Source organism: Oryzias melastigma, linkage group LG15, assembly GCF_002922805.2.
Source record: "Oryzias melastigma strain HK-1 linkage group LG15, ASM292280v2, whole genome shotgun sequence".
Lineage (NCBI taxonomy): Eukaryota > Metazoa > Chordata > Actinopteri > Beloniformes > Adrianichthyidae > Oryzias > Oryzias melastigma.
In genome coordinates, this window is record NC_050526.1 from 13,445,921 (window position 1) to 13,473,639 (window position 27,719).

Below are 27,719 nucleotides of genomic sequence, written 5' to 3' on the forward strand. Positions count from 1 at the left end.
CCCCCCCCCCCAACACACACACACACATTGTATCTCCTCACACTGGGAAACAGTCTGTAGGGAGCCTGAGGTTCACCACAGAGCAACACACATGTTTGGCTATAGGGTGACATTTGCAGCATGTCACTGTGTAACATTTAAATTATAGCCTGCATGCTAAGTGAAGCAGTTATAAAACTATTCAGTTATGGAACATGAGCTGGGACATGTGGACCAGAAACGCTTTAACAGTTTAACAGACTTTGGGTTCAGAAATGTATTTTTATTTTTAAAGCAATAAAAAAAACATTGATATAATTGGGAGTTAAAAGGAACACACTATACAAAAAACAACATTATTTTAAAGTAGAGGAAATATAGTAAAATTAGGATAATTTTGAGATTCTGGTGGAAAAATTCCATTGTTGGGAACCTAGATTTCAGGACCACGGACAGCTCAGGGAACAGTGAGGGGCTTTCACAACAGTTCTTTTCTTAAAAAATAACTACATTTGTGTAACTTATAAGTAGGCAACTTATTAAAAAAATTACAACAAACATCAATTTTTACAAGTAATACTACATTTATATTAAATGAACTTTAAACTTGCTTAGTAGTGATAAAACAATGAAAATACCTATAAGTGAAATATCATTTGTCTTCTTGATTTTACCAAGAAATGAAATTGATCTAAAACCATTTGTTCCGTGGCTGATTATGTGTGAATATGTTTTCCTTTTTTTTAAAAAAAAAAAAAAAGCATTAAATATAATGTATGACCTAAAACAACGTATTTTCTTAAATCTAAATAACTATTTTACTTAAAATGTTGGGAAAAGTTACAATTCATTTGTGTTGGGAAGTTAGAGCAGATAAAAACTGTTTCTACAACTTTTTTAAACTTCCATTTGCACGGATAGATTAAAATTTAAGGAGAAAAAAATCACAAATACATTTCTGTTGAATTTTTTAAAACTAGAAAAAACTAGAAATAATAGTAACTGAAATATTTATCACTTTTACGTTTATTATCATAATTATTATATATTTTACCTTGTAACGTTGTTTTTTTAACTTTTTTTTAGAAAGAACGATTCAAGTTAGACTTTTTATATGAAATGAATATTGACAGTCAAACATTGCTTTATTTTTAGTAGTGTCGATAAGTTCACCCATTTGATTTGATTTTTGCACATTTTCTTTACATCTTGCTTTCTTTAGACATATAATTCTATTTCTTTATTTATTTGAAAACAAGTCACTCCAAAAAAAATTCAAATTAAATCTGTTGTCATCCGTCTTTCACATCTTAGACATTTTATTCTGAAAGGATCGCAGCACTAAACCGGATGTCCACTCTTTCTTGCTAACCGCAGACACATGGGTCGGGAACAGACGTCTGATCAGGAAGCAAAACAACTCGGCTGAACCCAGTCCAATGGTTTTTACTCGGCCTTAACGGTTGGTCTTATAAACATACATTTGCTCGCTGAGTTTCTCGCTGCAGAATTATGTTTACGTGAACTGCTAGCTTGACGTTAATCAGCATTACGGGTCAGCTGGTGTTTTGAGAGGTTTCCATTCACCGCGGTCAAAGGTTTTAGGTTAAAGACAAACGTGGAGATAGACATGAATAGACCTATGGTAAATGTTTTTTTTTTCTTGTTTATTTCATAATTATAATTAGCTTGTTTCTAAATTAGCGCGCTCGTGCGCGTAATTGAAATAGCTAAATCAATTTTGAACTATAATAATAGCATTATTATCAGTTTCATAATTTTAAACATTTTATCTAGATTTACAAGAACTTTTGCATATATTTCTTTATGTTTTAATAAATAAGATAAAGATCAAACGTTTTAAATGTCTTATTGTGAAAATGTGACCATCCATAGATCCGTTTCTGTGCTGCTGCTGTTCCTTTAAGGAAGTGGATGTATTTGAGGAACAGCTAAGCTGATGTTGCTGCAGGCTAGTTGATCCACTAAATGTGGTTGACGTTGATTTTAGTTTTTTAATATATATAATTATTAAAACGTTAGCAAACAAAAGGGCTGTTCTCACTACATATTTTTATATGTAAAAACATTATTTTACAAATAAAACATTTTTTTTCTGTTACTGCTCTAGCCCTGTGATTGTGTCTTGATTCAGGCTCCTCAGAATTTTCATCCCTTATGGTGACATCAGCCTTTACTGACATTTTAGAAATAATTAATTCTCTCTCTGGTAACTATAAAAATTAAACGTCTTTTAGCAATAAAAGTAATATATCCTTGGGAATCCTTGCCAATTTAAAATTGGCAATTTTAAAAACTTTAAAACCATAATATAATTATGAATAATAAATCGTCAGGAATATTATTCCAGAATAAATCAACTTAAACTTTAAAAAACTTTCAATATTTTACTCTCCATAAAAATATATTTTGTCAAAATTATTCAAGATAAAAATAAGCGGGCCGGATAGAATTACCTGGAGGGCCGGATCCGGCCCTTAAGCCTTGATTTTTGACACGTGCACTAAGACGTCAAAATATAAAACATGAAACATCCCATAACTAAATAAAATGATTGTTACAGTGACTTTTAATCCACAGCTATTTTTCTATGGTTTATTCGTCTTTATAGTAATAATAATATTGGACTGGATTGTTCACAGCTTTTCCTGACGCTCAAAGCGATTATGTGTATCCATCATTCATACTTTGAGATGGTAAGCTGCTGTTGTGGCCCTGGGGCAGTCTGACAGAGGCGTGGCTGCCATCTGACCATCACCAGAACATTCACTTGCATTCCCACAGTAGTGGAGCCACACTGGAGGCAGGGAGGGTGAAGTGTCTTACCCAAAAGACTCAACAACAGCTGGTTGAGGGTAAAGGGGTTCCGGCCGTCAACCCTTTGATCATTTGCTGACCTGCTCAACCACTTGAGCCACTGCTGCCCCATTTTGCATTTTTTGGCTCTGGTGTGACTTTTACTCGAGGAAAATATTGTTTTCTTTGAGTAAAACAAGTGAAGTCTCCTGTCCAGGTGTTGACATGTTGCCCGTGGTGGTGGTACATGGAGGAGCGGGCCACATCCCCAAAGAGCGGGCAGAGAACTCAACCTCAGGGGTGTGCTCAGCTGTGCGTTCGGCCTACCTTGTCCTGCAGGAAGGGGGCAGCAGTATGGATGCTGTGGTTGAGGCGGTGGTCCAGATGGAGAACAGTCCTTACTTTAATGCAGGTAAGGGGTCTTGATTTTCAAGCTTTTGTGCACAGAAAATGTGAATGTCTGAACCAAAGAGCTGTAACTAGTGTACTACTGGTCTAACCACAATCAGCACATCAAAATACAGGACAATATTCAACAAATCCTTCCTTCTTTTTCTGTGAACTAATTCAAATTGAAATGAAATTCTACCCAGCCATTCAAAAAATATTCCATTTGGTCCAGATTTGAAAAATATTGCAAATAAATGGGAAAAATATGTATTGAAATTGTAACCTGGAAATGAAATGGTTTCAGTAGTTTCATGTTCAGCCTTTCTTTCAAGCAAATGCACTTAGAGCTACTATGTCACTGACCTGCAACGTCTTTTAGTGATACATTATACTCATAGTCATACCTTGCTGCCCTTAAAAAGGTCCCACAAACTGCAAAATGTTCACCAAATTTGTCTGAATGTCTTTTGAGACTTTTAAATGTCTGGTTTTGTGTTTGGTCAGTAACAGATTAGTTAAACGACTGTCCATCTCACAGGGTCAAAGTCCTGCAGAAACATTTAGAAGATCTTCTGTCAATAGTTTCCAGACTTGTTGGAAACATTTGTGAGTTTCAGTTGGAACACACTGATACAGTGCTGGGCGATGTGGAAAAATTTCTATATCACGATATAATTTTTTTTATGTCACAATAACAATATATATCACAATATATGGCAATAAAGTATATTTTCTGTTATTCTCTAAAAAAATTAACAAAAATGTCATTACTTTTCTTTTACTTTACTTTTTCAATTAACATGTAACTGAATCATCACAAATGAGAAACATTTTTTAAAGCCCACAACAGTTTCAAGTTTCTTAGTAAGAAAATAATTTTTTGCACAAAAGTTCAGAGATAAAAATAAACAAATGGAAACACATAGAAACGACAAAAGAGAAATGGCCCGATAAACACATCCCTATCGCCCACACCACATGTATCATCATATGACCCAGCACTAAGCTGATTTGCTCGTTTCCACGGTCTTGGCTGCACTTGCCTTGCTGATACCGAAGTAGTTTCATTTTTAAACTAAGTTCTAATGTACTTTTTTTATAAGAATTTATTTGGTATAATTATAATTTTCACGTTCTTAAGAGAATTTTTAATTTTGTTTTTTGTGAGTCAGCAAGTATAAGATAAAATAGATTGTCTTGAAGTCCGTTGATTTTTTTTTCTTATTGGAGGCTAAATTAAAGATATGTCAGTTTTTAGGAAAGGTATAAACTGTTAGCTGTCAAATTTTTCTTTTTTTTATTAAATAAATAACAAAAACTCACCTGCTTTTATACAGTGCATTATATCAATATGTTTTTAATCCACCCTGATGATTTTTTTTTAATACCCCGAGCCAGTAATCTGACAGATAGTTTGTCAAATCATTTTTCAGGTTGTGGCTCGGTGCTGAATGTCAAGGGGGAGGTGGAGATGGATGCCATTGTGATGGATGGGAAAACATTAGGCAGCGGTGCAGTGTCCGCCGTGCGCAACATCGCCAACCCCGTTCAGCTGGCACGGCTGGTCATGGAAAAGGTCTGTAGATGAAACTGTCACGTTTCAGACCGTCATGAAAAACTAGATCCTCCACTGCTGCTGAACATCCAGAAGAATACAGTTGTATTTGGACGGTGAACTTCACTCTGCATCCCGACAATCAGCTGACTTCTGTGATTCTTCCTTCAGACCAGTCATGCGTGTCTGACAGCAGAAGGAGCCAGTAAATTTGCTCGCTCTGTGGGAGTTCCCGAGGTGTCTCAGGAGTCCCTCATCACCGAGTACTCCCGCATGCGCTGGAAAAAGAACCTGGTTCCAGATGCCAACCCTGTTGAGTGCCAAATGTAAGACCTCACATACCTTTTGATATAGTTCACTTTGCTTTTATAGAATTGCTTCAATTTCTTTTTTTTTACACTGCATTTACTATATGTTTGAACGTTGTTTGTTAAACTGTCTACTGCAGCTCAGAGATGTAAACAAACAGTGCAAACATTTTTGAAAAGATCAATCTAAGAGTTCATTTCAACCGTTTTGGATCTTTGTAAAAACAGTATGGTTCAGCTTCTCTGTTTGTTACCTTTTACAGGGGGAAGATGGGCACAGTCGGCGCTGTGGCAGTCAATAAAGAAGGCAACGTTGCTTGTGCAACCTCCACTGGTGGAATGTTGAACAAGATGGAGGGTCGGGTGGGGGACACTCCGTGCATAGGTCAGTTCTAACATGTTAAGCAAAAATGTACTAAAGAGTTTTTCAACCTGCAGCTCACTGAGCATGTTTTCTTTTTCCTTTTATGTTATTCATAGTTGTTTGTAAAGACCCTCTCTGATGTAAATGGTGTTTTGAACAAGTTCTTGTGGTATTTTTAATTATAAAAATTTTAAGTTTAAAATTGCATCTCTGAAAATTTTTCAAATTATTGTGAATCAGGAGCAGAAGAAAAAAACGCAGTTTGAACTCTGTCCTAGAAAACAACCATTTTTAAAATGTTGGTTAAAAATGGCCTGATAAAAAAAGATCTCCAGAAACGCTTTTCCAATAGATCAAAATATGATCGTAGTGGGTCTTTAAGTCTCAACAGTTTGGTTTGTCATCAGAATTCAACAGCAGTAACTGGTTCTGGTGGACCTGCAGCATGAGTAATGATGGCCTGAAGCCAAACTGTAAGTATAGTAATATGAGAGACTGAAGCATGTTCCATTTTAGTCAACTGCAGCCACAGATCTTGGCCTTCAGTCCTGCCAAGGAATGAGTGGTTTGACCAGCATGACTCAGCAGTCAGACTGCAGCATCATGGTGACAAATCTGGCCAGGAACTTCTTAACAATTTCATCTAAAACTAAGTAATTTAATATTTTAAATTCTGCTAAGCTCTGAATCTGTGGCTTTGCAGTAATAAGTCTTGAACAATCTCCATCTAAACACTCATTCATAGTGGAGATTTCCTATAAAATGTCTTGATGCCACCTGGAAATAAAAACTCCCTTACTAAAGAAAAACTACTAAAGAAAAACTATACATTTTGACAAAGTTGTTAGCATTAGTGGATTTTCATTGATCCATTGAGGAAAACAGGAAAAGACTGAATGGTTTGTGTTTATCAGGAAGTGGAGGTTACGCAGACAACCAGTCAGGAGCCGTGTCCACTACTGGTCATGGAGAAACCATCATGAAGGTCACGCTGGCCAGACTCATCTTGTTTCACATGGAGCAAGGTAACACACACACACACACCTGGATTCACCACAGTCTGCAGGAGGAACGTAGAAAAGCAGTCAGACAATTCTTTATGACATAAATATACTAACTAAGATGATGTAGGTCTCATTTCGCTCTGATGTCATACCGATACGGCATTTTTAGCCTAAATCAAAAAACCTGTGTTGTTTTCAAGGATGTAGTTTCTGCAGAGCAGCAGGAGCTCATTAGAAATTCACCACTGAGGCTTGTTGGCTCAAAACAACCCCGCCCCCATTTTTCTCCCCGTTGCTGACAGCTCAGAGCGGGAGCTTGTGGCATGTTGAACGTATTTTCTCATCACAAATAAGCTCTTTTTCAAGCAAAATTTTTTTTCACAACAATTTTGAAAAAAAAAATTAAGCTTAATTTAAGCTTCATTTTCTGACATTTTTAAAACGCCAAGATCACAATTTTCATCAGAGTGAGTCTTGAAAGATGCTGAGTCCCAGAGCAGTAGCTCCAACCTGTAGCTCTAACCTTCAAACCAGCTTTATTCATCGCTCATGATTATAAAACATGGTATTATGTCTCATTCTTGGTCTGCAGAAAACTTTTGAAAATGTTGAAGTTCCTGGAATTTGTCCGTAATTGTTTGAGAAACAGATGTGTAAAATCCACCCTCAAACTTTATTGATAAAGTGAGCTTTGACGCCACACTTTGTTAAAACATTCCTGAACAGCACGTATTAAATACCTGTAAAGATGATGGCAACTTTATTTAAAGCTGCACCAACTCCCATAAGAACCAAAATGGCCTCTGAAGGACATGAATTCATCCTTGAAGATTGCCACCTTTTTTCTGCTCTCAGGTCAATCCGCTGAGGCTGCCAGTGATTTGGGGCTGGCTTACATGAAGTCCAGAGTGGGGGGGCTGGGTGGGGTTGTGACTGTGGACCCCCAGGGGAACTGGGCTGCCCGTTTCTCCAGCCGGCAGATGTCCTGGGCCGCAGCTCAGAACGATACTCTGCATTACGGTCTGTACACCGGAGAACACTTCAGACGGAGCTTCAGTGAACAGCACTGACCCAACCGCTCTCAACATCTTAACTAAAAACAGTAAAATCATTAGGATTTTTATGTGTGGAAAATCAACATCACCAACAAAGTTGGAAAATTCTCAAACTGATCAACAACAGTTGTGCTCTGAGACTGACAATAATAAACCTGATGGTGTTCTTCTAAATGTATCAAGTGTTCGAATCACCTCCAGCTGCTCCTCTGTTAATAAGCTCAAACCTTATAATTTTTAACCACTTAGTAAATTAATTACTGTCAGTTTTAAAAACATATCAGTATTTTTTAACAAAAAGAATAATCTGTTTTGTCTTTTACTTATTAAAAACAGCAGTGGGTTACTTCAGCACTGTCAATATTTGATGGATCATTTAATGGATTTAAGGTTCAGCTGCTGTTAGTTTAAATTTGACCAGTGTAACCTCTGTTTAATGGGCTTCTAGGTATTGACCGACTCGGGTTTCATTCTTTTTTAAGTTATAACATTTTGAAAATGAACATCTGCTGCTACAAAGCTGCTGATTTTAGCTCTTTATGGAAAATTCTGAAACTGTTTCTCAGAAGAAACTATTCTTATATTGGGGTTTGAGTTTTTCCAAAAGCATGACTTAAAACAGACTGTGAAAATCATGACACTCCCTGGTATTCTGTATCCTACCACTAGAGGTTGCTGTTTCATTGAAAGAAAACTGATTATATTCAAAGGAAAACTTTTGAAGAATTCCTGTATTTACACTGTTTTGTGGTTTGTTTGTGACTTTAAATAAAAGTATTCTGATTCATCTGTTGGACTCTGCTTTTTTATTTGATTTTACACATCTGAGTGTGATTGATGTTTAAGTTGCATATCTTTTTTTTTATAATTCTAAAGCTTTGTAAATATTACATTTTAATCCAAATCCAAACTGTAATCATTAGAAAAGTACAAACGATTTTACCCAATAAATGCTTGTGCATGTGCTGTTTGTGCAAATATTTGTAAGAATACACAATAGAAACACTTTAATCTTGTTTATCCTCAAGATACATATAGCCTCTTTAAAGACACACTCATTAAAGACACATAACATGTTTTTTATTTTAAAAACTAACTTAGTAAACCAAAAAACACAATAATAATAATAAAGCAAAATCACTTCATAGATCTGATCCTCTAACAATTGAAGAACAGTTCATAACCCAAGTGAAACTTGAGCATTTTGACAGTTTGCTGTGCGTCGTGTACCACAAAAAAACAATTTGAGGTCAGTAAGCACAACCAGAGTAAAAGTGCATCAGATTACAAGGTAGATATTTTATTTTTGAACAAGTTAAATAAATATAAGTGTGCCTCATGGCAGGAGTTCCCAAACTACGCCCCCCCCAAACACTATTAGAGACCCATGATTTTCTTTTTTTTTTATCTGGCCTTATAATCGAGACCTACATAGAACGTGCCCCTATCTGAACCCCCCAAATCCCTGTAAAATAGAACAGAATACAGTGTTCTCTTTCCACATTGCAGTTCACCTTTTCCGGTCTCTTACACTGCTTCCTTTTTTTAAATAAGGAACCCTGTTTTGGGTCCTGGAGATCTTGTCATTCAATCTCCTTGGTACCGTGTCTCCTCTGCAGAAACACGCAGCTCTTCAGATCTCCATAAATCTTTAATCGCAATCAGATCTTTGTTTTCATGCTATAAAATTTGAATTCTTTTTTCTATAAACAATGAGAAAAGTGAGAAAATGTTCTTGTTTGTCTGAGAAAAGTGTAAAGTATGCTGTGAGGAGTTTAATCCTAATTCGCAGATTTCACCTTCACAAGTTATTTTTGAACATAACTCCTGCACAAAACAAGGGGAAAAGAGTTTGACTTTTTTTTTTTTCCATCATTAGTTCAAGACTCGATGCTGCTGCTCATTTTTATTTATGAAGTAGTGTCCCGGATACGCTCTTGCTTTTGTTTCCCTTGAAGCTGCACAGGACTGATCAATACGTGTTGGCGCAGAGCCAGATTACAATGATCTGAGCAGCACGTGCAGCAGTGGTTGCAAACCTCGTTACCAATCCAATGATGACAAACAGCATCAACACAAAGGTAGAAAAAATGAGTGACTCTGAAAAAAGCAGAAAAACCTGGAACTATTTCACTGTTATTGATAATAAGGAGGACAGAATTTAGAATATGCAAAAAAAGAATTTCAAACAGAACCAACTCCATGAACCAACATATGCAGAACCTGAGAACCACTTTCTCCAGAACAGAACGGATCATTTCTGCAGAAGAAACCAGACCAGCTTCACAAAGATGAGATATTTTCTATTTCTAAATGCCAACCTTTACCATTATTACAAATTGTCCTTTTTTTGTTTTGCACATTTTGATTTGATTTGATTTGATTAGATTTGTTTATTTTATTCCATTCATGAAGGGAGCATTACATGAACATGTTCATTACTCATCAACAGTCTACATATCTTCATGAGAGGAAAGGAGAAGTGAGAAGAATACAATTCTTATTTCAGTTCTGCCCCTATATTACATCCTAAAAAGAAAAAAAAAAGAAACAAAGATGGCTTTTAGAGCCTGTCCCCACATACTAACTACACTTTACATATTCCTCAAGTTTTGTCTTCACAAATATTTTTTTAAATAATATTTTATTAGTACAGCTTTTCAAAATGTCCTGTTCAGCATTCCAAACTTTTACCCCAACAAAAGAAAAACATGTCTGCTTTAAAGCAGTGCGAGCAACTGGAAACTTAAAATCATATTTCCTCCTGTGATTTTCATCTTCTGAGGTGAAAACAAATAGTTTTTGCAGAATCTCTCTGTTTTTAACTTTATAGGCTTCTCTAATAAAGTTTGCGGTTTTACTAGGTCCTCAAATTTCAACAATATTGACTCCACAAATAAAGCATTTGTATGTTCTCTGTATCCAACTTTATGAATGATTCGAATAACCTTTTTCTGCTGTGGGTATAACGGTGTTAAAAGAGTTATATATGTTTTACCCCACACTTCAACACAACAAGTGAAATAAGGCAGTACAATTGAACAGTACAACATTCCTAAGACATGACAGGATAAGTAATACTTAATGTGATTCAAAACAAATACAGTTTTAGCCACTTTACTTTTATATATGATATATGTGACTTCCAAGACAATTTTTTGTCCAAAATTAACCCAAGAAATCTGTGCTCAGAAACTTTTTCAACTGTTACTCCATCAATCGATAGTTTTACGTCCTCCTGTCTTTTATTATTAAAAACCATAAACTTTGTTTTTTCTAAATTAAAGGAAAGCTTATTATTAATAAACCAATATTTAAGTTTGACCATTTCTATTTCAATATTTTGTATTAAGTGACCTAAATTTTTTCCTGAACAAAACATAGCTGTATCATCAGCAAATAGAACAAGTTTCAATATGTTTGAGACTTCAGAAATATCATTAATATACAAAAGAAAAAGAATAGGACCCAGTGTTGATCCTTGTGGTATGCCACACTCAATATTCATGCATTTTGAGGAATGACCAGTGAAATGTACATATTGCTGCCTTTTATTCAAATAGCTGGATAACCAGTTAAGAACCAATCCTCTGACCCAAAACAGATTTAACTTTGAAATTAAAATAGAATGATCAACAGTATCAAATGCCTTTTTTTAAATCAATAAACAATCCTATTATGTATTTCGTTTCATCAATTCCTGTTGTAATATCGTCCGTTACTTTCATCATGGCCAAGGCTGTTGATTGGTTTGTCCTGAAGCCATATTGACAGTCATTCAATAGCTTATTTTTTTCAATAAAAGAATTCAGTCTGAGAGTAAACAGCTTTTCTAATATTTTAGAGAATTGTGAAAGAAGTGATACTGGTCTATAGTTTGTCTGTTACCTGTTTTATGAATAAGAATAACTTTAGCAGTTTTAATGGCTTCTGGGAAAACACCTGTTTTAAAGGGAAGATTAAAAATATAACATAGTGGCCTCACAATACAATCAATGGTCTTTTTTATATAATTTTCATATCAATACCGTCACTATCAATTGATGTTTTATTTTTAAATTTTTGGACCACAGAAGGTATCGCTGTTTCATCCACCTCAGATAGATACATCGACTGCATAATTTTACTTTCCCTTTTATGACTTTCTGTCACATTTCCTTGAGCTTTTGTAATTGCGTTTGCTAACTTAGGGCCTATATTTACAAAAAAAGAGTTAAATTCATTGACTTCTGTGTCCATATTTTTTATTATGTTATGACCTTTTACGAAATATTTTGGGAGGTCTAGAGAACCTTTTTTATTTCCCATTACTTTGTTTAGAATATTCCACGTGGTTTTAATATTGCTCTTATTTTCAACTAAAATTTGATTATAGTATTTCTTTTTTGCTTTTCTCAAAATGTTCATTAGTTTGTTTTTGTACACCTTGTATTGTTTTTCAGAAGCCTCTGTTCTAAACTCTAAGAAATTCTTGTAAAGTTTATTTTTCTTTTTACATGCATTATGTAGGCCACTTATTATCCATTATTATTTTAATTAGTATTTTGTGTTGTTTCACTTTAAAAGTAGAATAGCAAATAATTATTTTTGTTTTTAGCATTTATTTTGTACATTCTATCTGGAAATACAGATAAAATGCTAGAATCCGATAAAAAGACACAATTAGCTTTATTCTAGCAGCCTTTATACGCACCATAAATTGGGGTGGGTCTGTTTTCTCTCCACAGGTGGAGGCTGACACTATATTCAGGTTGCGCCAACTGGAGTTGCAGACGGCAACACTTGACTTGAGTAAGAATGTTCAACTCATTCCAGTGTTTTGTGATTTTTAGGGGGATTCCTGCTTTACAGCGTTTGAACACATTGCTTCCGCATTGAATTGGCCGCGCAGCGTATGGACGCTTTTGGTGCAGTACCGGTTGTTTGGCAAGGCTCATGTAAAGTTAAATATGTGACAATAAACACAAATTTAAATCACCTGCACACAAGTTGAAATCACACACACTTGTAAAAGTCAATCTGAAGTTGCATTAAAAAGGCATGGGAGAAAAAATTTTACTTGAGGAATATAACGTGGGAACTTGCCTGACAGAAATCTTACCCCTCCTCCCCACAAGTTTGTTTTCCCACAAATATGTCACCTGGAGGTGTGCCAAAAGTCAGGAACAAGCTGACCCTGCCAAAGTATTTGTGTGAAACTCTTCTACAGAACTAAATTGAATCTAAAAATTAAAAAAAAGATTCTCTTTAACAGTCTTATGAAGTGTTAAATTAAAATATTGTGTGTGTGTGTTGTCACATTATAACATTTTTACACACACGTTAAAATTTTTGTCAGGCAGGTTCCTTCATTATATTCCACAAGTACTAATTTTTCTCACATTCTCCTTTTTCCTGCAACTTCACATTCAGTTTTACATGTGTGTGATTCAAGTTTGTGTTTGACACATGTTTACCTTCATAGACTTCATTGCTGTCTGTTAATGACAGCTTGGATTATGACGAATTGAAAGAGGTTATCTCGTACCTGAGGCCTACAGGCAGCAGTTTAGGAATTTTAAGAAGAAGCCTGCTGAAGGTCCTCTTTTGATAGGTGATGTAAAGTTAGTAAAGCTTGAGTTTTTGCTTCATTGTGCAAGCTTATGCACTAAAAAACCGCTGCTGGCAAACGAGTTTGAACTGACGTAACAACCTCTATTTGTGACACTTTCGTTTCAAATCCCAGTGAGAGGCAGGACAAGAACAGTTTTCCTCCAAACATAAGGGGGGGAGTGCCAAGACAATTTACTGTCATAAACCTGAACACTTTATTTGAGAGGGCAGAGTCTTGGCATACCAACAAGCACCTCTATCTCCCGAGTCTTCAGAGCAACCAAAAGGAATGAGTTCGATAAAGACTATTTCCTCCGCGGAGCCGCCCCAAGTGTTGGGAAAAGACAAAACAACCCCAGATGAAACGCAACACAGAGGTTTGTTTTAAACCTTTCATTTCAAAGGGTTTTGTGTCCCTGACAGGAAAACCTGGGGACCAGCAGCTGGTGACGGCATTGCGTGACACAGGAGGCTCCCAGTCTTTCATCCTCTCCGTGATACTACCACTGAATGATTGTTGTGAGAGGTATTGAGATGGGTTTTATGCATGCTCCTCTACATGTGGAAACAGAGCACATTTCAGTTTTTTTTCCTGTGGTAGCTTGTTCCTGGGGTGCAGTTCATCTTGGGTAATGAAATTGCAAGGGTTAAAGTCTATCCACCCCTGAAGTTGTTGATAGCCCATTAAGTTCAGATAATGTAGCACAAACTCCTCCAAATGTATTTTCCGTCGGTGCTTTCACAAGAGCTCAGACTCTGAAACAAGAGGTGATGAACAAGATGATCCATCTGACTCATTTATGTTTCCATTTTGGGTAATAACAAATCATACCCTGCCAGTGAGCTCACTGATGGTACAGAGGCTATGAAATAGTCCCGACCACTTCTGGTTCCTGAGGTAACCATGCCCTTTATGAGGGAAGCCCTTAGTAGTGCTCAAAAGGAAGACGCGTCTTTAGCTAAAAGTGTTGATGCAATGACTTCCCCTGAGAAAACGGGGAATCACCAATATTACCTCAATTATGGGTTGTTATTTGGGTGAATAGAAACTGGTTACACACGTATTCATAGATGAATCCAGTGATTGGGATACAGTTCATCAGATAGTGGTTCCACAGGTGTATTCTCAATATGTCTGATGCTGACTCATGAGAGCCTTTGGTCTGGCCACCCTAGAAATAACCAAAACCTATAACTGCATCTGAAGCCATTTTTTCTGACCAGGGATGAAAACAGACATTGCACACTTCTATATTGTGATATGAATTAACACCTTACATGCTCTACTGCGCACCCTCATATTCAAGTTCATGTGCTGGCTGGATTCCACTAAAAACACTCTTATTATGTCCGTACACAGCATTAAGTTTAGTGCCATTCGTTTTAGATCCAGTACCTGGAAACACTGGAGGAGCTGCTTTTTGGCCCTCCCCTTTTAATTAATTTAAATTGGCTTTTTAACTATTGTGCTTTTAAGAAATGTATTTTTAAACTATTTTTAATTTTCTCTGAAGAATTTTACTATTGTATTTTTATTTATTTATCTTCTTATACTTTGTGTGTTGTCTTGGCACTGCATGTGTACTGCTTATTGATTATGATCCTGTTCGCTGATTGGACTACTAGTCCGGAATAAAGCTTATCTATCTTTAAAACCTCCACACCTGCCAAATAGTGGGAAAGTCAAATCAGGTAGTTCCACCTGCGCCGCAGCTCCCTGTTCCTGCTGTTGGTGTACCTTTTGAACATGTTACTGTTGATTGCGTGGGGCTCCTACCCAGAACTAGATCTAGATATGTTTTTCTGTTGACTATGATGTGTGTGTCCACTCGTTTTCTAGAAGCTGTCCCATTGAGGAGAATCACTACAGCTGGTCCTCCAAAGGTTGTGGAAACCAATTGAGCAACTTTTTTTCTCTAACAGACTCAAGCAAATATCAGTCCTTTGGTATTTCTCATTCCATTTTGAGCGCCTATCACTTTAAGGCAGTGTTTTTCAAATGGTGGGACGCGCCCCTGGGGTGCGCCCAAGTATTGGCATAAAACTGGAAATGACTGGGATGAGGAAGTACATTTTGTTCTCTGTGCTATTCGTGATGGCAAACTGAAAACCCCGGGATTCAGTCCGGCTGAACTGGTTTTCGGTCACAATGTGCGTGGCCTAATCAAAGTGATAAAAGAACAGTTCTCGTCAGAGACCTCAGTTAGAACTAACGTCTTGGATTTTGGTTCCAAATGTGGAGAATGTCTGCACCAGGCGACAGCCTTAGCTAGGGAAACCCTTTCCTCTCCTCAGTATACTATGAAGCAACGCTTTGACCTGAAAGCAAAAGAGCGCCATTTCAGACCTGGGGATGAGGTTTTGGTTTTACTACCGAGCCCTGGGTTTGCTGTCACAGCCTGCTCTTTGGGGCCGTATGTCGTGAAAGATAGCGTGTCTGCAACTCATTATGTCAATGCTACCCCCGACCGAGGAAGAAAAACCAGTGTGACATTAAAGGGACCATCCCATGAAAAATCCACTTTTTGAGCTTTTTAGTGTATTCTACTGTTCAGTCCTCACTGTAAAGAACCCCACAGTGGTATCTTGATCTGTTCACGCATTTCTGAGTAATCCTCTAAAAACCTGCATTCTGAACAGCCGCCCCTGTCATGCCCATGAAAACGAGCGGATCCTCACGTGCTGATGTCACAAAGCGAGACAGCCCCTTTCAGGAAGAGTCTGCTCCGCCCCTAAGCGAACACTTTCTCTGCAATGCTAGCAGGTTGAGCTAGTGGGGATCAGCCAGCTTAGCGAACCTTCCTACTCTATTCATGGATGTACCTTCCTGTACAGACGTGTTACACCACAATATTTTTATTGTTTCCCCCACTCCAATCAAATAGCACGCATATTGTTGTTCACTGGAGAAAAGAAACATCGTGAAGAGGGAGGTGAGTACCTACTTGAACATGGTTTAGCAAAACAGAGTTGCAGCACTTGGAGTTCACCTTGCCTGGTCGTAGTCAAGTCTGATGATAGTCTCCTGTTTTGGACAGACTGTTATAGAGTCAATGCAGTTACGGTGGCAGTTTAATTTCCTCTGCCTCGTATGGAGGATTGCATCGACAATATCGGGTCAGCTACTTTCATAACTAAACTTGATCTTTTGAAAGGTTATTGGCAGGTCCTGTTAACAGACAAAGGTTCAAACGTCTCTGCTATTGTAACACTTGACCACTTTCTGCAATATACTGTCACTGCTTTCGGGAGGAGGAATCCTTCAACCACCTTTCAGCATCTGATTCAGCTTGTATTTTGCGATGTTATTAAAGTGTAACTTGTTGATGTTGTTTTCTCTGGCAGCTGGAATGACCACTTGTTTACCCTAAAGTCAGTTTTTCAGTTATCTTGGCTAAGTGTGAGTTCGGGAGGGCTACAATGACCTCTTTGGGAAAGCAGATTGGGCAAGGCCAGGTTTTTGTACTTGATGATAAGATTTCTGCTATCCCGGACTGCCCTGTTTCTACCACAAGGCGTGAGCTACAGCGTTTCTTTTGGATGGCAAGTTACTACAGATGTTTCTGTGGAAACCCTTCTGTGCTTGTTGCCCCTCTTGCCTGGAAAGGGGTGTTACAGCTTTCCTGTTCTTCGTGGTTCCTTGTTTGTTTTTCAACTCTCTTTTTCAGTGACTAGAACAGGTGAGAGGGGGCACAGCAGGAGCCGATCAGCTGATTGGAGAACTGTCACCTTTTTTTTTTTTTTTTGTCAGAACGGTGGATGCAGATAAGAGGAAGAGGCTGCCCTTTCTGGAGGAGGCTTGGACTTTTTCGCAGAATGAACTTGTGCTATTGTCAACTGGGCCACCTAATACTTATTTTCGTCTTGTTTTTCTTAGTTATTCGCTTTTGCTGCGGCTCATCCTGCTGTGTGCAGGTGACTCGGGTTCGGGTTTGTAACATTGCTCCATCATACTTCTCCAGCCTGATCCACATTGCCACTCAATCCCGCTGTCTAAGATCTTCATCTTCTCTTCACCTGACTGTCCCCCTCCCTCGTCTCAGCAACAGTACTTGTTGTACTCACTTGTACAGTTTCCTTGAAAGCTTTGGAAGGCGCTTTACGTAAAATGTATTATTATTATTATTAACACCAGAACTGTTTCTGTGTAATAACTTGTAGAAAAATGTTGCTTTGGTTGTTATAAGGTTCCTCCTTGATTGGAGATTTCTGGGGGTCGTGTACCTATTTCCCTACATTACCTGTCTCAATATGAAAAATGACATCATTTACTTGTTTCCTTTGAGTAAAACAAGTCAAGTCTCCTCTCCAGGTGCTGGCATGATGCCCGTCGTGGTGGTACATGGAGGGGCAGTCCAGGTCCCCGAAGAGCGGGCAGAGATCACTATCTCAGGGGTGTGCTCAGCTGCGCGTTCAGGCTACCTTGTCCTGGAGGAAGGGGGCAGCAGTTTGGATGCTGTGGTTGAGGCGGTGGTCCAGATGGAGAACAGTCCATACTTTAGTGCTGGTAAGAAGTCTTGATTTTGAAGCTTTTGTGTACAGAGTACAAGTGTATTTCTGGTTTATTAACCATCAACCACACCAAAGTACAGGACAATGATTAACAAATACTGACGGCACCTCTTTTTCTCTGAACTAATGCAAATTAAAATCTTCAGGCAACTGTTCAGGAAACTCTTCAATTTAGTCCCAAGGTAAGGGGCTGACAAAAAACTAGTATGTTAGTTATATGTGGCACCAGAAATGGAGACTTACAAGACCATACACGCTTTTTTATTCTTCTATTGTCCAACTTTGGTGGGTCTGTGTGAATTGTAGCCTCAGTTTCCTGTTCTTGCCTGACTTCAGTGGTACCCGGTGTGTTCTTTGGCTGCTCTAGCCCATCTGTCTCAAGGTTGGACGTTTTGTGCGTTCAAAGATGCTCTAATGCAGACATTGGTTTTATCCAGTGGTTATTTGAGTTACTGTTGCCTTCTTACCAGTCTGGCCATTCTCCTGACCTCTGAAAACAAAGCATTTATATCCACAAAACTGTTGCTCGTTGGATATTTTCTCTTCTTCCGACCATTCTCTGTAAACCCTAGTGATGGTTGTAGATCAACAGTTTCTGAAATACTCAGAGCAGCTGGTCTGGCACCAACAACCATGTCACATAAAAAGTCTCTTAAATCACCCTTCTTCCACATTCTGATGTTCAGTTTGAACTGCAGCAGATCGTCTTGATCATGTCTACATGTCTAAATGCATTGAGTTGCTGCCATGTGATAGGCTGATTTGAAATTTGCATTAACCAGCAGTTGGGCAGGTTTGTCTAATAAAGTGGCCTGTGAGTGTATATTCACAAGGCACGCTCGAGTGGGAGGGGGATTAAAGAAAAAAGGAGAGCAAAAAATGAAACGTAGGCTCTTATTATTATCCATATTGATTTGTACCAAAGAGAATAAAAATGGATAATAAAACTCATGAGTTGTAAAAGAGCCTAACAATCAGTACAAATATTTAAAAGTATTTTAACAGTAAAAAAAACTTCATTAAAACTGCCCGACAAAAATTCTATTCTATTGTATTCTACTGTTCCACAAACTTGGTAACAAAATAAGACAGACCTGGAACACGTCCTTCACATTCTCTGTCGCAGCAACAGTCATCTGGTTCTCCTGTCTAGGTGTGGTCAATCCTCAGGATGGGGTTCTGGACAGAATAAGAGAAGAGGCCAGTACTCTGTCCTAATCACACATTCACCTGAGCATCTCCAGCAGGATACTTACACAAAAGGCAGTGATTAAACTTTGCCATTGCTGTGTTTGAATGTGACATACATTTCCCAGTATCTTCCTTCCCCCGTTCACAGCGGCAGCCACAATCTCACACCCTGGTAAAGTGATCAGACTGACTGTACCTCCGTCTGCCATAATCCCTTGCCTCTCTTCACCATCAATGCTCCGGACTGACCATTTGACTGCGTCTTTCGGCCTGCTTCTCAGGCTACTGTTTTGTGCTCCTTCTGCTTTGGTGACTCTAGATCAGGGGGCAAATAGACCCATGTACGTCTTTGTTTTCCTTGTCTAAGGTGGAATCTGGCTCAAAACTGTATGGCTGGATAGCTCCCGTATTGGTCACCATTTTTGTTGGACTGGTTGTTTTGGGTTAGGGCTGTGAGGAGCTGTAAACAAAGGGATTATGGAAAGTGGGGATGGGTTGCTCTGTGCTAGTGATCCCGCCCCCAACTTTTGTTGAACTCCTGCCACTCAGCAGAAACCATGTCCTGGAATATGACACAGGGTTTGGAATTTTTGGCTAAAAACAGCATAATCGTAATTTAAAGACAATTGGGAATGGTTTACAGAACCTGGTCATCTTGTTGCTGTGTTAACTCAGAGCTCTTCTGATGACCTGACTATTTTAGCTGAAGGTGTCAGCTCATCTGTTGATAGTAAAGCTTTCCAACAGAATGTTTGAAGGAGTCATTGGACATCATTTTTGTCTGCCATAAAATACATAATATGGCTAGATTATGGAGAATTTTACACTAATTAAAAGTGTATTCATATTAGTTTTAAGTAAAGGTACAAATATGTACAGCCCAACAACAAAGGTGTGGATTAGTTGTAATGTTTTTTTTTCTTTTGTTGTTAAACTTAACAAAAACCACCTGCCTTTCAGCATTGCAGAATTTCAATACATTTTTTAAATCTATACTGATAACCTGACCGATTTGTCAAATCATCTTTCAGGTTGTGGCTCGGTGCTGAATGTCAAGGGGGAGGTGGAGATGGATGCCATTGTGATGGATGGGAAAACATTGGGCAGCGGTTCAGTGTCCGCCGTACGCGACATCGCCAACCCCGTTCAGCTGGCACGGCTGGTCATGGAAAAGGTCTGTAAAGCAAACTGTCACGTTTCAGACCATCATGAAAAACTAGATCCTCCACTGCTGCTGAAAATCCAGAAGAACATCAAGCTGAGTCGTGTTTGAAGAATTGAATCTTTTCTGGTTTAAGGATGGGAGAAACTGGAACAGTTGTATTTGGACGGTGAACTTCACTTTGCATCCCGACAATCAGCTGACTTCTTTGATTCTTCCTTCAGACCAGTCACGCATTCCTGACAGCGGAAGGAGCCAGTAAATTTGCTCGCTCTGTGGGAGTTCCTGAGGTGTCTCAGGAGTCCCTCATCACCGAGTACTCCCGCATGTTCTGGAAAAAAAACCTGGTTCCAGATGCCAACCCTGTTGAGTGCCAAATGTAAGACCTCTCATATAATTGCTTCCAGAAGTTTCAAAGCAGCACATTATGAATTCTTCACTTTTGTTCTGTTTACCTGGCAGCTGTTGAATAAATCACTGGACCTTTAAGAAGCTCACCAAGGTTTAGTTTGCCACTGCTCGGTCAAAAGATGATCAGAGTTCCACTTTAATTCTTAGTTCTTACATTTTATAGAGGCCTAAGTGTCTAAATATTTGAAATCAACACATTCGTCGGTTTTGAATACATCCACTTATTTTAAACTTTTAATTACATGGCTGTGGAAACTGGTCCAAGTGACCTACAGAGAGGCAAATGAGGATTTGAACACCTGTCTATCAGCTAGATTTCTGATCCTCAAAGACCTGTTAGTCTGTCTTTAAGTAGTCCTCTTCCGATTAGAAACACCTCTTTGAAGTTGTTATCTCCATAGAGACACCTGTCCACCAATACAATCAGTAAGACTCCAACTATTAACATGGTCTTGGCCAAAGAGCTGTCCAAGGACACCAGAGACAAAACGGTAGACCTCCACAAGACTGGAAAGGCCCACAGGCAATTGCCAAGCATATTGGTGAAAAAAAAAAAACTGTTGGAGCAATTATTTATAGAATAGAAATAGCTAAACATGACTGTCAATCTCCCTTGGACAGGGGCTCCATGACAGGCTTACCTCGTGGGGTCTCAATATTCCTAAAACAGGTGAAGACTCAAAACTACACAGGAGGTCCTGGAAAGAGCTGCGACCACCGTTTCTACAGTTACTGTTGGTAACACTAAGACATCATAGTTTGAAATCATGCATGGAAGGATCCCTGCTTAAACCAGCTCATGTCCAGGCCCATCTTATGTTTGCCAGTGACCATTTGGATAATTCAGAGGAGTCTTTCTTCTTAAGCACCTTGTATATTGTGCATTTTTAAAACAACACTAGGTGGCGTTTGCTGGATTTTGAGTACAGAGAAACCGAGCAAAAGATAATCAGAATGAGAGAGAGAGAAAGAATAGCATGTTAACTGAGATCGTGGCTTATGATGCCAAAAAGAGAATTCCAGTTGCTGTTTCATGTTTTTGGACAATAAAAACACTGAAATCTACCAAGCAGCCTCCTCATCTCTTAACAAGTGCAACCTTTTCCACAAGCTCACTCCTGATTGTCAAGAGTTGTTGCTATAGACATGTGCCATAGAAATGACGACACAGGTTAACGTAGATCAGTTACTGCTTACTGATTTCGACTGGGTCCAACCCGGCAGCGTCCTAATTGCAAAAGAAGTATGACTAAGTGTGAATCCAAATCTCATATGCAGTCAATGGTTAACCATCTATGGATCTTTATTAAAACTGTATGGTTCAGTTTTTTCATCTGTTGTCTGGTACAGGGAGAAGATGGGCACAGTCGGCGCTGTAGCAGTTGATAAAGACGGCAATGTTGCATGTGCAACCTCCACAGGTGGAATGCCAAACAAGATGGAGGGTCGGGTAGGGGACACTCCGTGTGTAGGTCAGTCCTCACCCAAGGAAGCTAAAGAGTGATTCATTCTGCAGCTCAGTTATCATTTTTCACTTCGATTCGCATTGATTTGCATTGACCCACTCCTGTGAAAATTGTGTTATTGGGGTTTTTAACAGGTTCTTGAGGCATTTTTCTCATGATGGAAGACGAAGATGAGTATTTTCTTATTTAATTCATTGTTGAGCAATTTCAGACAAATACATACTATTGGAGAGGGACTTTAAGTCTCGACAGTTTGGTTTGACATCAGAATTCAACAGTAGTAACTGGTTCTGGTGGACCTGCAGCATGAGTAATGATGGCCTGAAGACAAACTGTAACTATAGTAATATGAGAGACTGAAGCATGTTCCATTTTAGTCAACTGCAGCTACTGATCTTGGCCTTCAGTCCTGCCAAGGAATGAGTGGTTTGACCAGCATGACTAAGCAGTCAGACTGCAGCATCATGGTGGCAAATCTGGCCAGGAACTTCTTAACAATTTCATCTAAAACTAAGTAATTTAATATTTTAAATGCTGCTAAGCTCTGAATCCGTGGCTTTGCAGTAATAAGTGTTGCACAATCTGAAGCTAAACTCTCAAATTCATAGTGGAGAGTTCCCATAAAATGACTTGATGCCACCTCAGCCTCCGTAGAAAAACCTCTTCTGGCGTTGTATAATCATGCAGATATTGGAGTCATTTCAACTCAAAACCATGAAGTTCTCTTCAAAAACACTATAATGTTTTTCTGTTTTTTATCTTAACACTTCACCCTGTTCTGCTGCTGTTATTGTCTGTCATGATTAATCTGGGTTCACAGTCGGAGGAGTCGTTCTGCCTTTTTTTTGTCAAAGTAGAAAATTCCTGAACACAGTAAAAAAAAAAAAAAAAAAAAAAGCATCCTCCATAGCTTGAAGGGCCCATACCATACACTCACTACAATCGCGAATATAGACAACAATGAATTGCGATTAAACCATTTTTTTAAACTGTTTAAATGTAATTTTTAAATAAACCATCCACATTTTCATTATCAGCACACAGTGGAGTCATCTTAAAATGTTTGTATTTATTCGATTTTCACTTTGTGAAATTATTGACGTCATATCCTGTGTTCAGGAAAATGAAAGAAAAGTAGTGAGCAGGGTGTCTGAATTGGTCATGGTGTCCCAATAGATACACGGCCTAGGGGGTCTGGCAGGTTGCGGTCTCTACTAAGACAATCAGTGGGGGCCACGACTGATTGGGCTGCCTCGATCCTGTTGGTACCTGACCAGTGCTCCCACAGGGGAGGTGCTTGGGGCGGGGGCTGGGATTTGCCCCTGGGACTGGCTCCCTCTTGCCTCCTCTCTCCTTGTGTGGGGTGGGGGGTGTTGGGCCTGGGGGGTCGGCTCAGGTTCAGAATCCTGTGAAGTTTCGTTAATTGCGTCAAGAGTTTCCGTTGTCAATAGAATGTAAACACTTCAGCTAAAGCTCAGGTGTTAAAGCTGACACTTTTTTTTCAGAAGTTAAGTCAGTGGGCGGAACTTCAGTCACAGTTTTTGAACGTAAAAAAGTTCTCACTAGTTTACTTTGAAAACAGGGAGCTTCCCGACACAAAAATTTGTTTACTTCCGATGACAGTAGCGCTGCTCTTTTGGCTTCTTTTTAGTTCACGAACTTAAAATCCAACATTATTCTGCATTTTAGAGCAAAAATACATCGCCCCAATATAAAATTTTACAACACTCTACCATATTTATAAAGATCGTGAATCAGCAATCTTGGACGTCGGCGAATATTCGTACTCAAATTTTCAGGAGCAGATCGGAAGTATCAAGCACCCGGATTTTCTGTTACAGCCCTAAGATGGACTACTTGGCAGTGGCCCCCTCCTGTGGTTGCCGCATGGATTTGCCCCTCCCCCTCGGTTTTAATTGCACCTTCGGCATTTAGGACTCTTGGGATTTAGGACTATATAGTTCTTTAGGGATAAGGGTGGGAATTCAGACATAGTGTTTGTGTTAGCTTGGTGGCGGAGCAGATTCCTGGAGGGGGCGGTTCTCAACTTGTGACGTAAGATCGCGAGGACCCGCTCGTCTTTCCGGGTATGGAAGGGGCTGCTGCTGAAAGTGCAAGTTTTTAGAGGATTACTCAGAAATGCGTGAACAGATCAAAATACCGCTTTGGAGTTGTTTATAGAGAGAAATAAATCATACAATGCACTTAAAAATTCAAAAAGTGGATTTTTCATGGGATGGTCCCTTTAATATCACACTGGTTTTTCTTCTTCGGTCGGGGGTAGCATTGACATAATGAGTTGCAGACACGCTATCTTTCACGACATACGGCCCCAAAGAGCAGGCTGTGAGAGCAAACCCAGGGCTCGGTAGTAAAACCAAAACCTCATCCCCAGGTCTGAAATGGCGCTCTTTTGCTTTCAGGTCAAAGCGTTGCTTCATAGTATACTGAGGAGAGGAAAGGGTTTCCCTAGCTAAGGCTGTCGCCTGGTGCAGACATTCTCCACATTTGGAACCAAAATCCAAGACGTTAGTTCTAACTGAGGTCTCTGACAAGAACTGTTCTTTTATCACTTTGATTAGGCCACGCACATTGTGACCGAAAACCAGTTCAGCCGGACTGAATCCTGGGGTTTTCAGTTTGCCATCACGAATAGCACAGAGAACAAAATGCACTTCCTCATCCCAGTCATTTCCAGTTTTATGCCAATACTTGGGCGCACCCCAGGGGCGCGTCCCACCATTTGAAAAACACTGCCTTAAAGTGATAAGCACTTAAAATGGAATGAGAAATACCAAAGGACTGATATTTGCTTGAGTCTGTTAGAGAAAAAAAGTTGCTCAATTGGTTTCCACAACCTTTGGAGGACCAGCTGTAGTGATTCTCCTCAATGGGACAGCTTCTAGAAAACGAGTGGACACACACATCATAGTCAACAGAAAAACATTTCTAGATCTAGTTCTGGGTAGGAGCCCCACGCAATCAACAGTAACATGTTCAAAAGGTACACCAACAGCAGGAACAGGGAGCTGCGGCGCAGGTGGAACTACCTGATTTGACTTTCCCACTATTTGGCAGGTGTGGAGGTTTTAAAGATAGATAAGCTTTATTCCGGACTAGTAGTCAAATTACTGAACAGGATCATAATCAATAGCTTAAAAAAACGTATTTTGTGTAATAGGAAGTGGAGGTTACGCCGACAACCAGTCAGGAGCTGTTTCTGCTACTGGTCATGGAGAAGCCAACATGAGGGTCACGCTGTCCAGACTCATCTTGTTTCACATGGAGCAAGGTAACACACAAACACATCATCTTCTGATCTACAGTACATTCCAAATTGTTAAGCAAATTATGTTTTTCTATGAATTTTCTAAATACCTTATGCAAATGACTGTATCATTTTCAAGTCACTAATCATTAGAGTTTATTCAATCTTATTGAACAAAACTCCTGAAGATGAGAGTATTACGTTCAAAAATAAAACCCTTCAAATGTTCCATATTATTACACACAACAGAGTTCCACAACATTTTACAGATTCTAAAGAACCGAAAAAGGTCATTTGTTGAATTTGATGCGTTAAATTGTCATATTTACTGGAATCAAAAGCTATTCGAATCAAAAACATCTTCATAGGTCAAGCTATATTTGAACATAGGACTAGTATTCTGTAGCAGCATCACAATTCTTGCCTCCATTTAAATTTTTGGAGAGTTTCTGCTTGAACTTTTTTCCAAGATTTCAGAATATTCTCCCAGAGTTGCTGTTTGGATGTGAACTGCCTCCACCCTCAGAGATATGTAGCTTGAGGATGCTCAGAGGTTCTCAATAGGGCTGAGGTCAGGGGACGATGGGGGTCACACCATCAGTTTATCTCCTTAAATGCCCATAGCAGTCAGTGATGCAGAGGTATTCCTGCAGCATGATGAGAAGGTGCATAGTGAGGCATGAGAATGATTTTATTATGGAAAGCATGGTTCTTCTTTTTCTACCAAATTAGAAAGTGATCAGTCCGAAACTCCACATGCTTTTCAGAGATCATTTTCACACCTTCAGGGACCCTAAAGGGGGCGACTAGTTTATTTAAAGTGGGACCAACTCGCCATAAGAACCAAAATGGCCTCTAAAGGACATGAATTCATCTTGAAAGATCACAGAGGTCCGTATGACTCCAGCAGCAAACCTTCTCTTTTCTGCTCTCAGGTCAATCCGCTGAGGCTGCCAGTGATTTGGGGCTGGCTTATTTGAAGTCCAGACTGGGGGCACTGGGTGGGGTTGTGACCGTGGACCCCCAAGGGAACTGGACTTCCCGTTTCTCCACCCAGCAGATGCCCTGGGCCGCAGCTCAGAACGATACTCTGCATTACGGCCTGAACTCCGGAGAACACTTCAGACGGAGCTTCAGTGAACAGCACTGACTGACCCAAGATTCTTCAACATTCTAATAAAGAAATGAAACAATCAATGGAATTTTATTATACACCAACACCACCAACAAAGTTAGAAGATTCTCAAACTGATCCTACAGTTCAACCACAGCTGTGCTCGGAAAGCAGCCCTTCCTGACATGAATCTGAGTGATGATTTTGTGCTCTTTCCAAACATTTTAAGTGTTTTTGTACTAAAAACACCAAAGCTACATTCACACCGGCCATGTGACATGCATTCTTAAATAGGCTAAACCCTCCTCTTGAACACTCGTTAAGGTACCTGCACACAGGCTGCATTTACCCGTCTTTGAGCAGCCACTTTCAACGAAACGTCTATGTAAATGCACTTCAACCCCAAATTTTAGGCTCTCATGTCCAGAATTCTAAAGAACAATGTTATGTATTTTCAAAGCACTGGCAATTATGCGCTAACATAAATGACTGGCGACTATTGATGATGTCATCAAGTGGGAGTGACGTATGGGTAGGGCAGGGGTCGGCAGCCTTTAACGGTAAAAGAGCTTTGGGATCGTTTTCTACTGATCAAAACCTAGAAGGAGCCGCATAGTCTTACTATATTTGGATTTACATTCATCACCTTCTGTTTTTTTAATAAAAAAAATATGAATTATGCCTATTGTTTGGCACAAACAAAGAAAGAAAAATATACAAAGAACCAAGCATCTCTCAAAATATGATCTTTTTTTTACAAGATAATATGTGCTTTTAATTCACAAAAGATTACATTTTTACCAACGTTTTCCTGTGCATATAAAATCTGTGCATTCTGAAGGTACTGTTGATCAAACAAAATATTTTCAGTTCAGCATGGATGTAAATGAAATATGAATATGAACATGAAATAGTTAACCCCAAAATTGGTTGAAAATTATTAATTTTATTCAAATGGTAATTTAATAAAAATACCCTCGGGACACCAGCTTTGTAATGAAGGAAAATGTCGAAATTAATGAAGTTATAATCAAGTGATCAGTCTCTCCACCTTCAGTCGTGAGTGAGTCGTGACTTTTCTACAATAAAGAAATGCTATCTGAACAATGAAGTCCTTTTAAATATTTATTGAGTGACATGAGGTTAAACAAGCAGAAATATTGGTCGTAAAAGTAAGGTATTGAAAAACAAGCAGCAAATGTGAAACCTAGAATAGAGCTTCAACTAATAACTAGAAAAATGAGTGGTATTTTCTGCTCGGTAACAAATTTGGTTTGCTTAAATGGGGATATGTTTTTACTAACTTTTGTCTTTCTCCTCTGAGTTGTATTGATGCTTAAGCCACAAATCCTTTTATAATTCTATAGGTTTTTACATTTTTAATGTTATATAATCAGTAGTAATGTTGCTCTGAGAATTCTATTTAAATTCAGTACAGTTTGTGATCAGAAAAGAACCTGAAATCCTGTTGGGATTCAGTCCCCCTGCTGCCACCTAGTGTCTATAGGCTGTAATTGCATGTTTTTAAACT

At 38.9% G+C, this 27,719-nt stretch overlaps 2 protein-coding genes across 5 annotated transcripts; both read left to right on the forward strand.

Annotated features, from left to right (window-relative positions):
- Positions 1 to 1,221: 1,221 nt before the first annotated feature.
- On the forward strand, positions 1,222 to 8,261 carry asrgl1 (asparaginase and isoaspartyl peptidase 1). Of its 2 annotated transcripts, none has more exons than XM_024297343.2 (7): positions 1,222 to 1,441; positions 3,136 to 3,208; positions 4,620 to 4,762; positions 4,913 to 5,067; positions 5,313 to 5,434; positions 6,328 to 6,438; positions 7,273 to 8,261. In XM_024297343.2, exons 2-7 carry the CDS (start codon positions 3,151 to 3,153, stop codon positions 7,485 to 7,487), a joined length of 804 nt encoding a protein of 267 aa, XP_024153111.1. In that variant the 5' UTR covers positions 1,222 to 1,441; positions 3,136 to 3,150; the 3' UTR covers positions 7,488 to 8,261. The 2 variants fall into 2 exon arrangements, with proteins under 2 accessions (XP_024153111.1, XP_024153110.1); XM_024297342.2 differs by having other exon boundaries at positions 1,237 to 1,441; positions 3,014 to 3,208.
- A 3,944-nt stretch (positions 8,262 to 12,205) lies between these two features.
- LOC112161851 (isoaspartyl peptidase/L-asparaginase) lies at positions 12,206 to 26,268 on the forward strand. Of its 3 annotated transcripts, XM_024297338.2 has the most exons (8): positions 12,206 to 12,263; positions 13,488 to 13,590; positions 17,377 to 17,571; positions 19,799 to 19,941; positions 20,154 to 20,308; positions 21,691 to 21,812; positions 24,988 to 25,098; positions 26,010 to 26,268. In XM_024297338.2, the coding sequence occupies exons 2-8, from the start codon at positions 13,575 to 13,577 to the stop codon at positions 26,222 to 26,224; spliced, it is 957 nt and encodes a 318-aa protein (XP_024153106.1). In that variant the 5' UTR covers positions 12,206 to 12,263; positions 13,488 to 13,574; the 3' UTR covers positions 26,225 to 26,268. The 3 variants fall into 3 exon arrangements, with proteins under 3 accessions (XP_024153106.1, XP_024153105.1, XP_024153107.1); XM_024297337.2 differs by lacking the exons at positions 12,206 to 12,263; positions 13,488 to 13,590 and adding an exon at positions 13,205 to 13,441; XM_024297339.2 differs by lacking the exons at positions 12,206 to 12,263; positions 13,488 to 13,590; positions 17,377 to 17,571 and adding an exon at positions 13,205 to 13,441.
- The last annotated feature ends 1,451 nt before the right edge of the window (positions 26,269 to 27,719 follow it).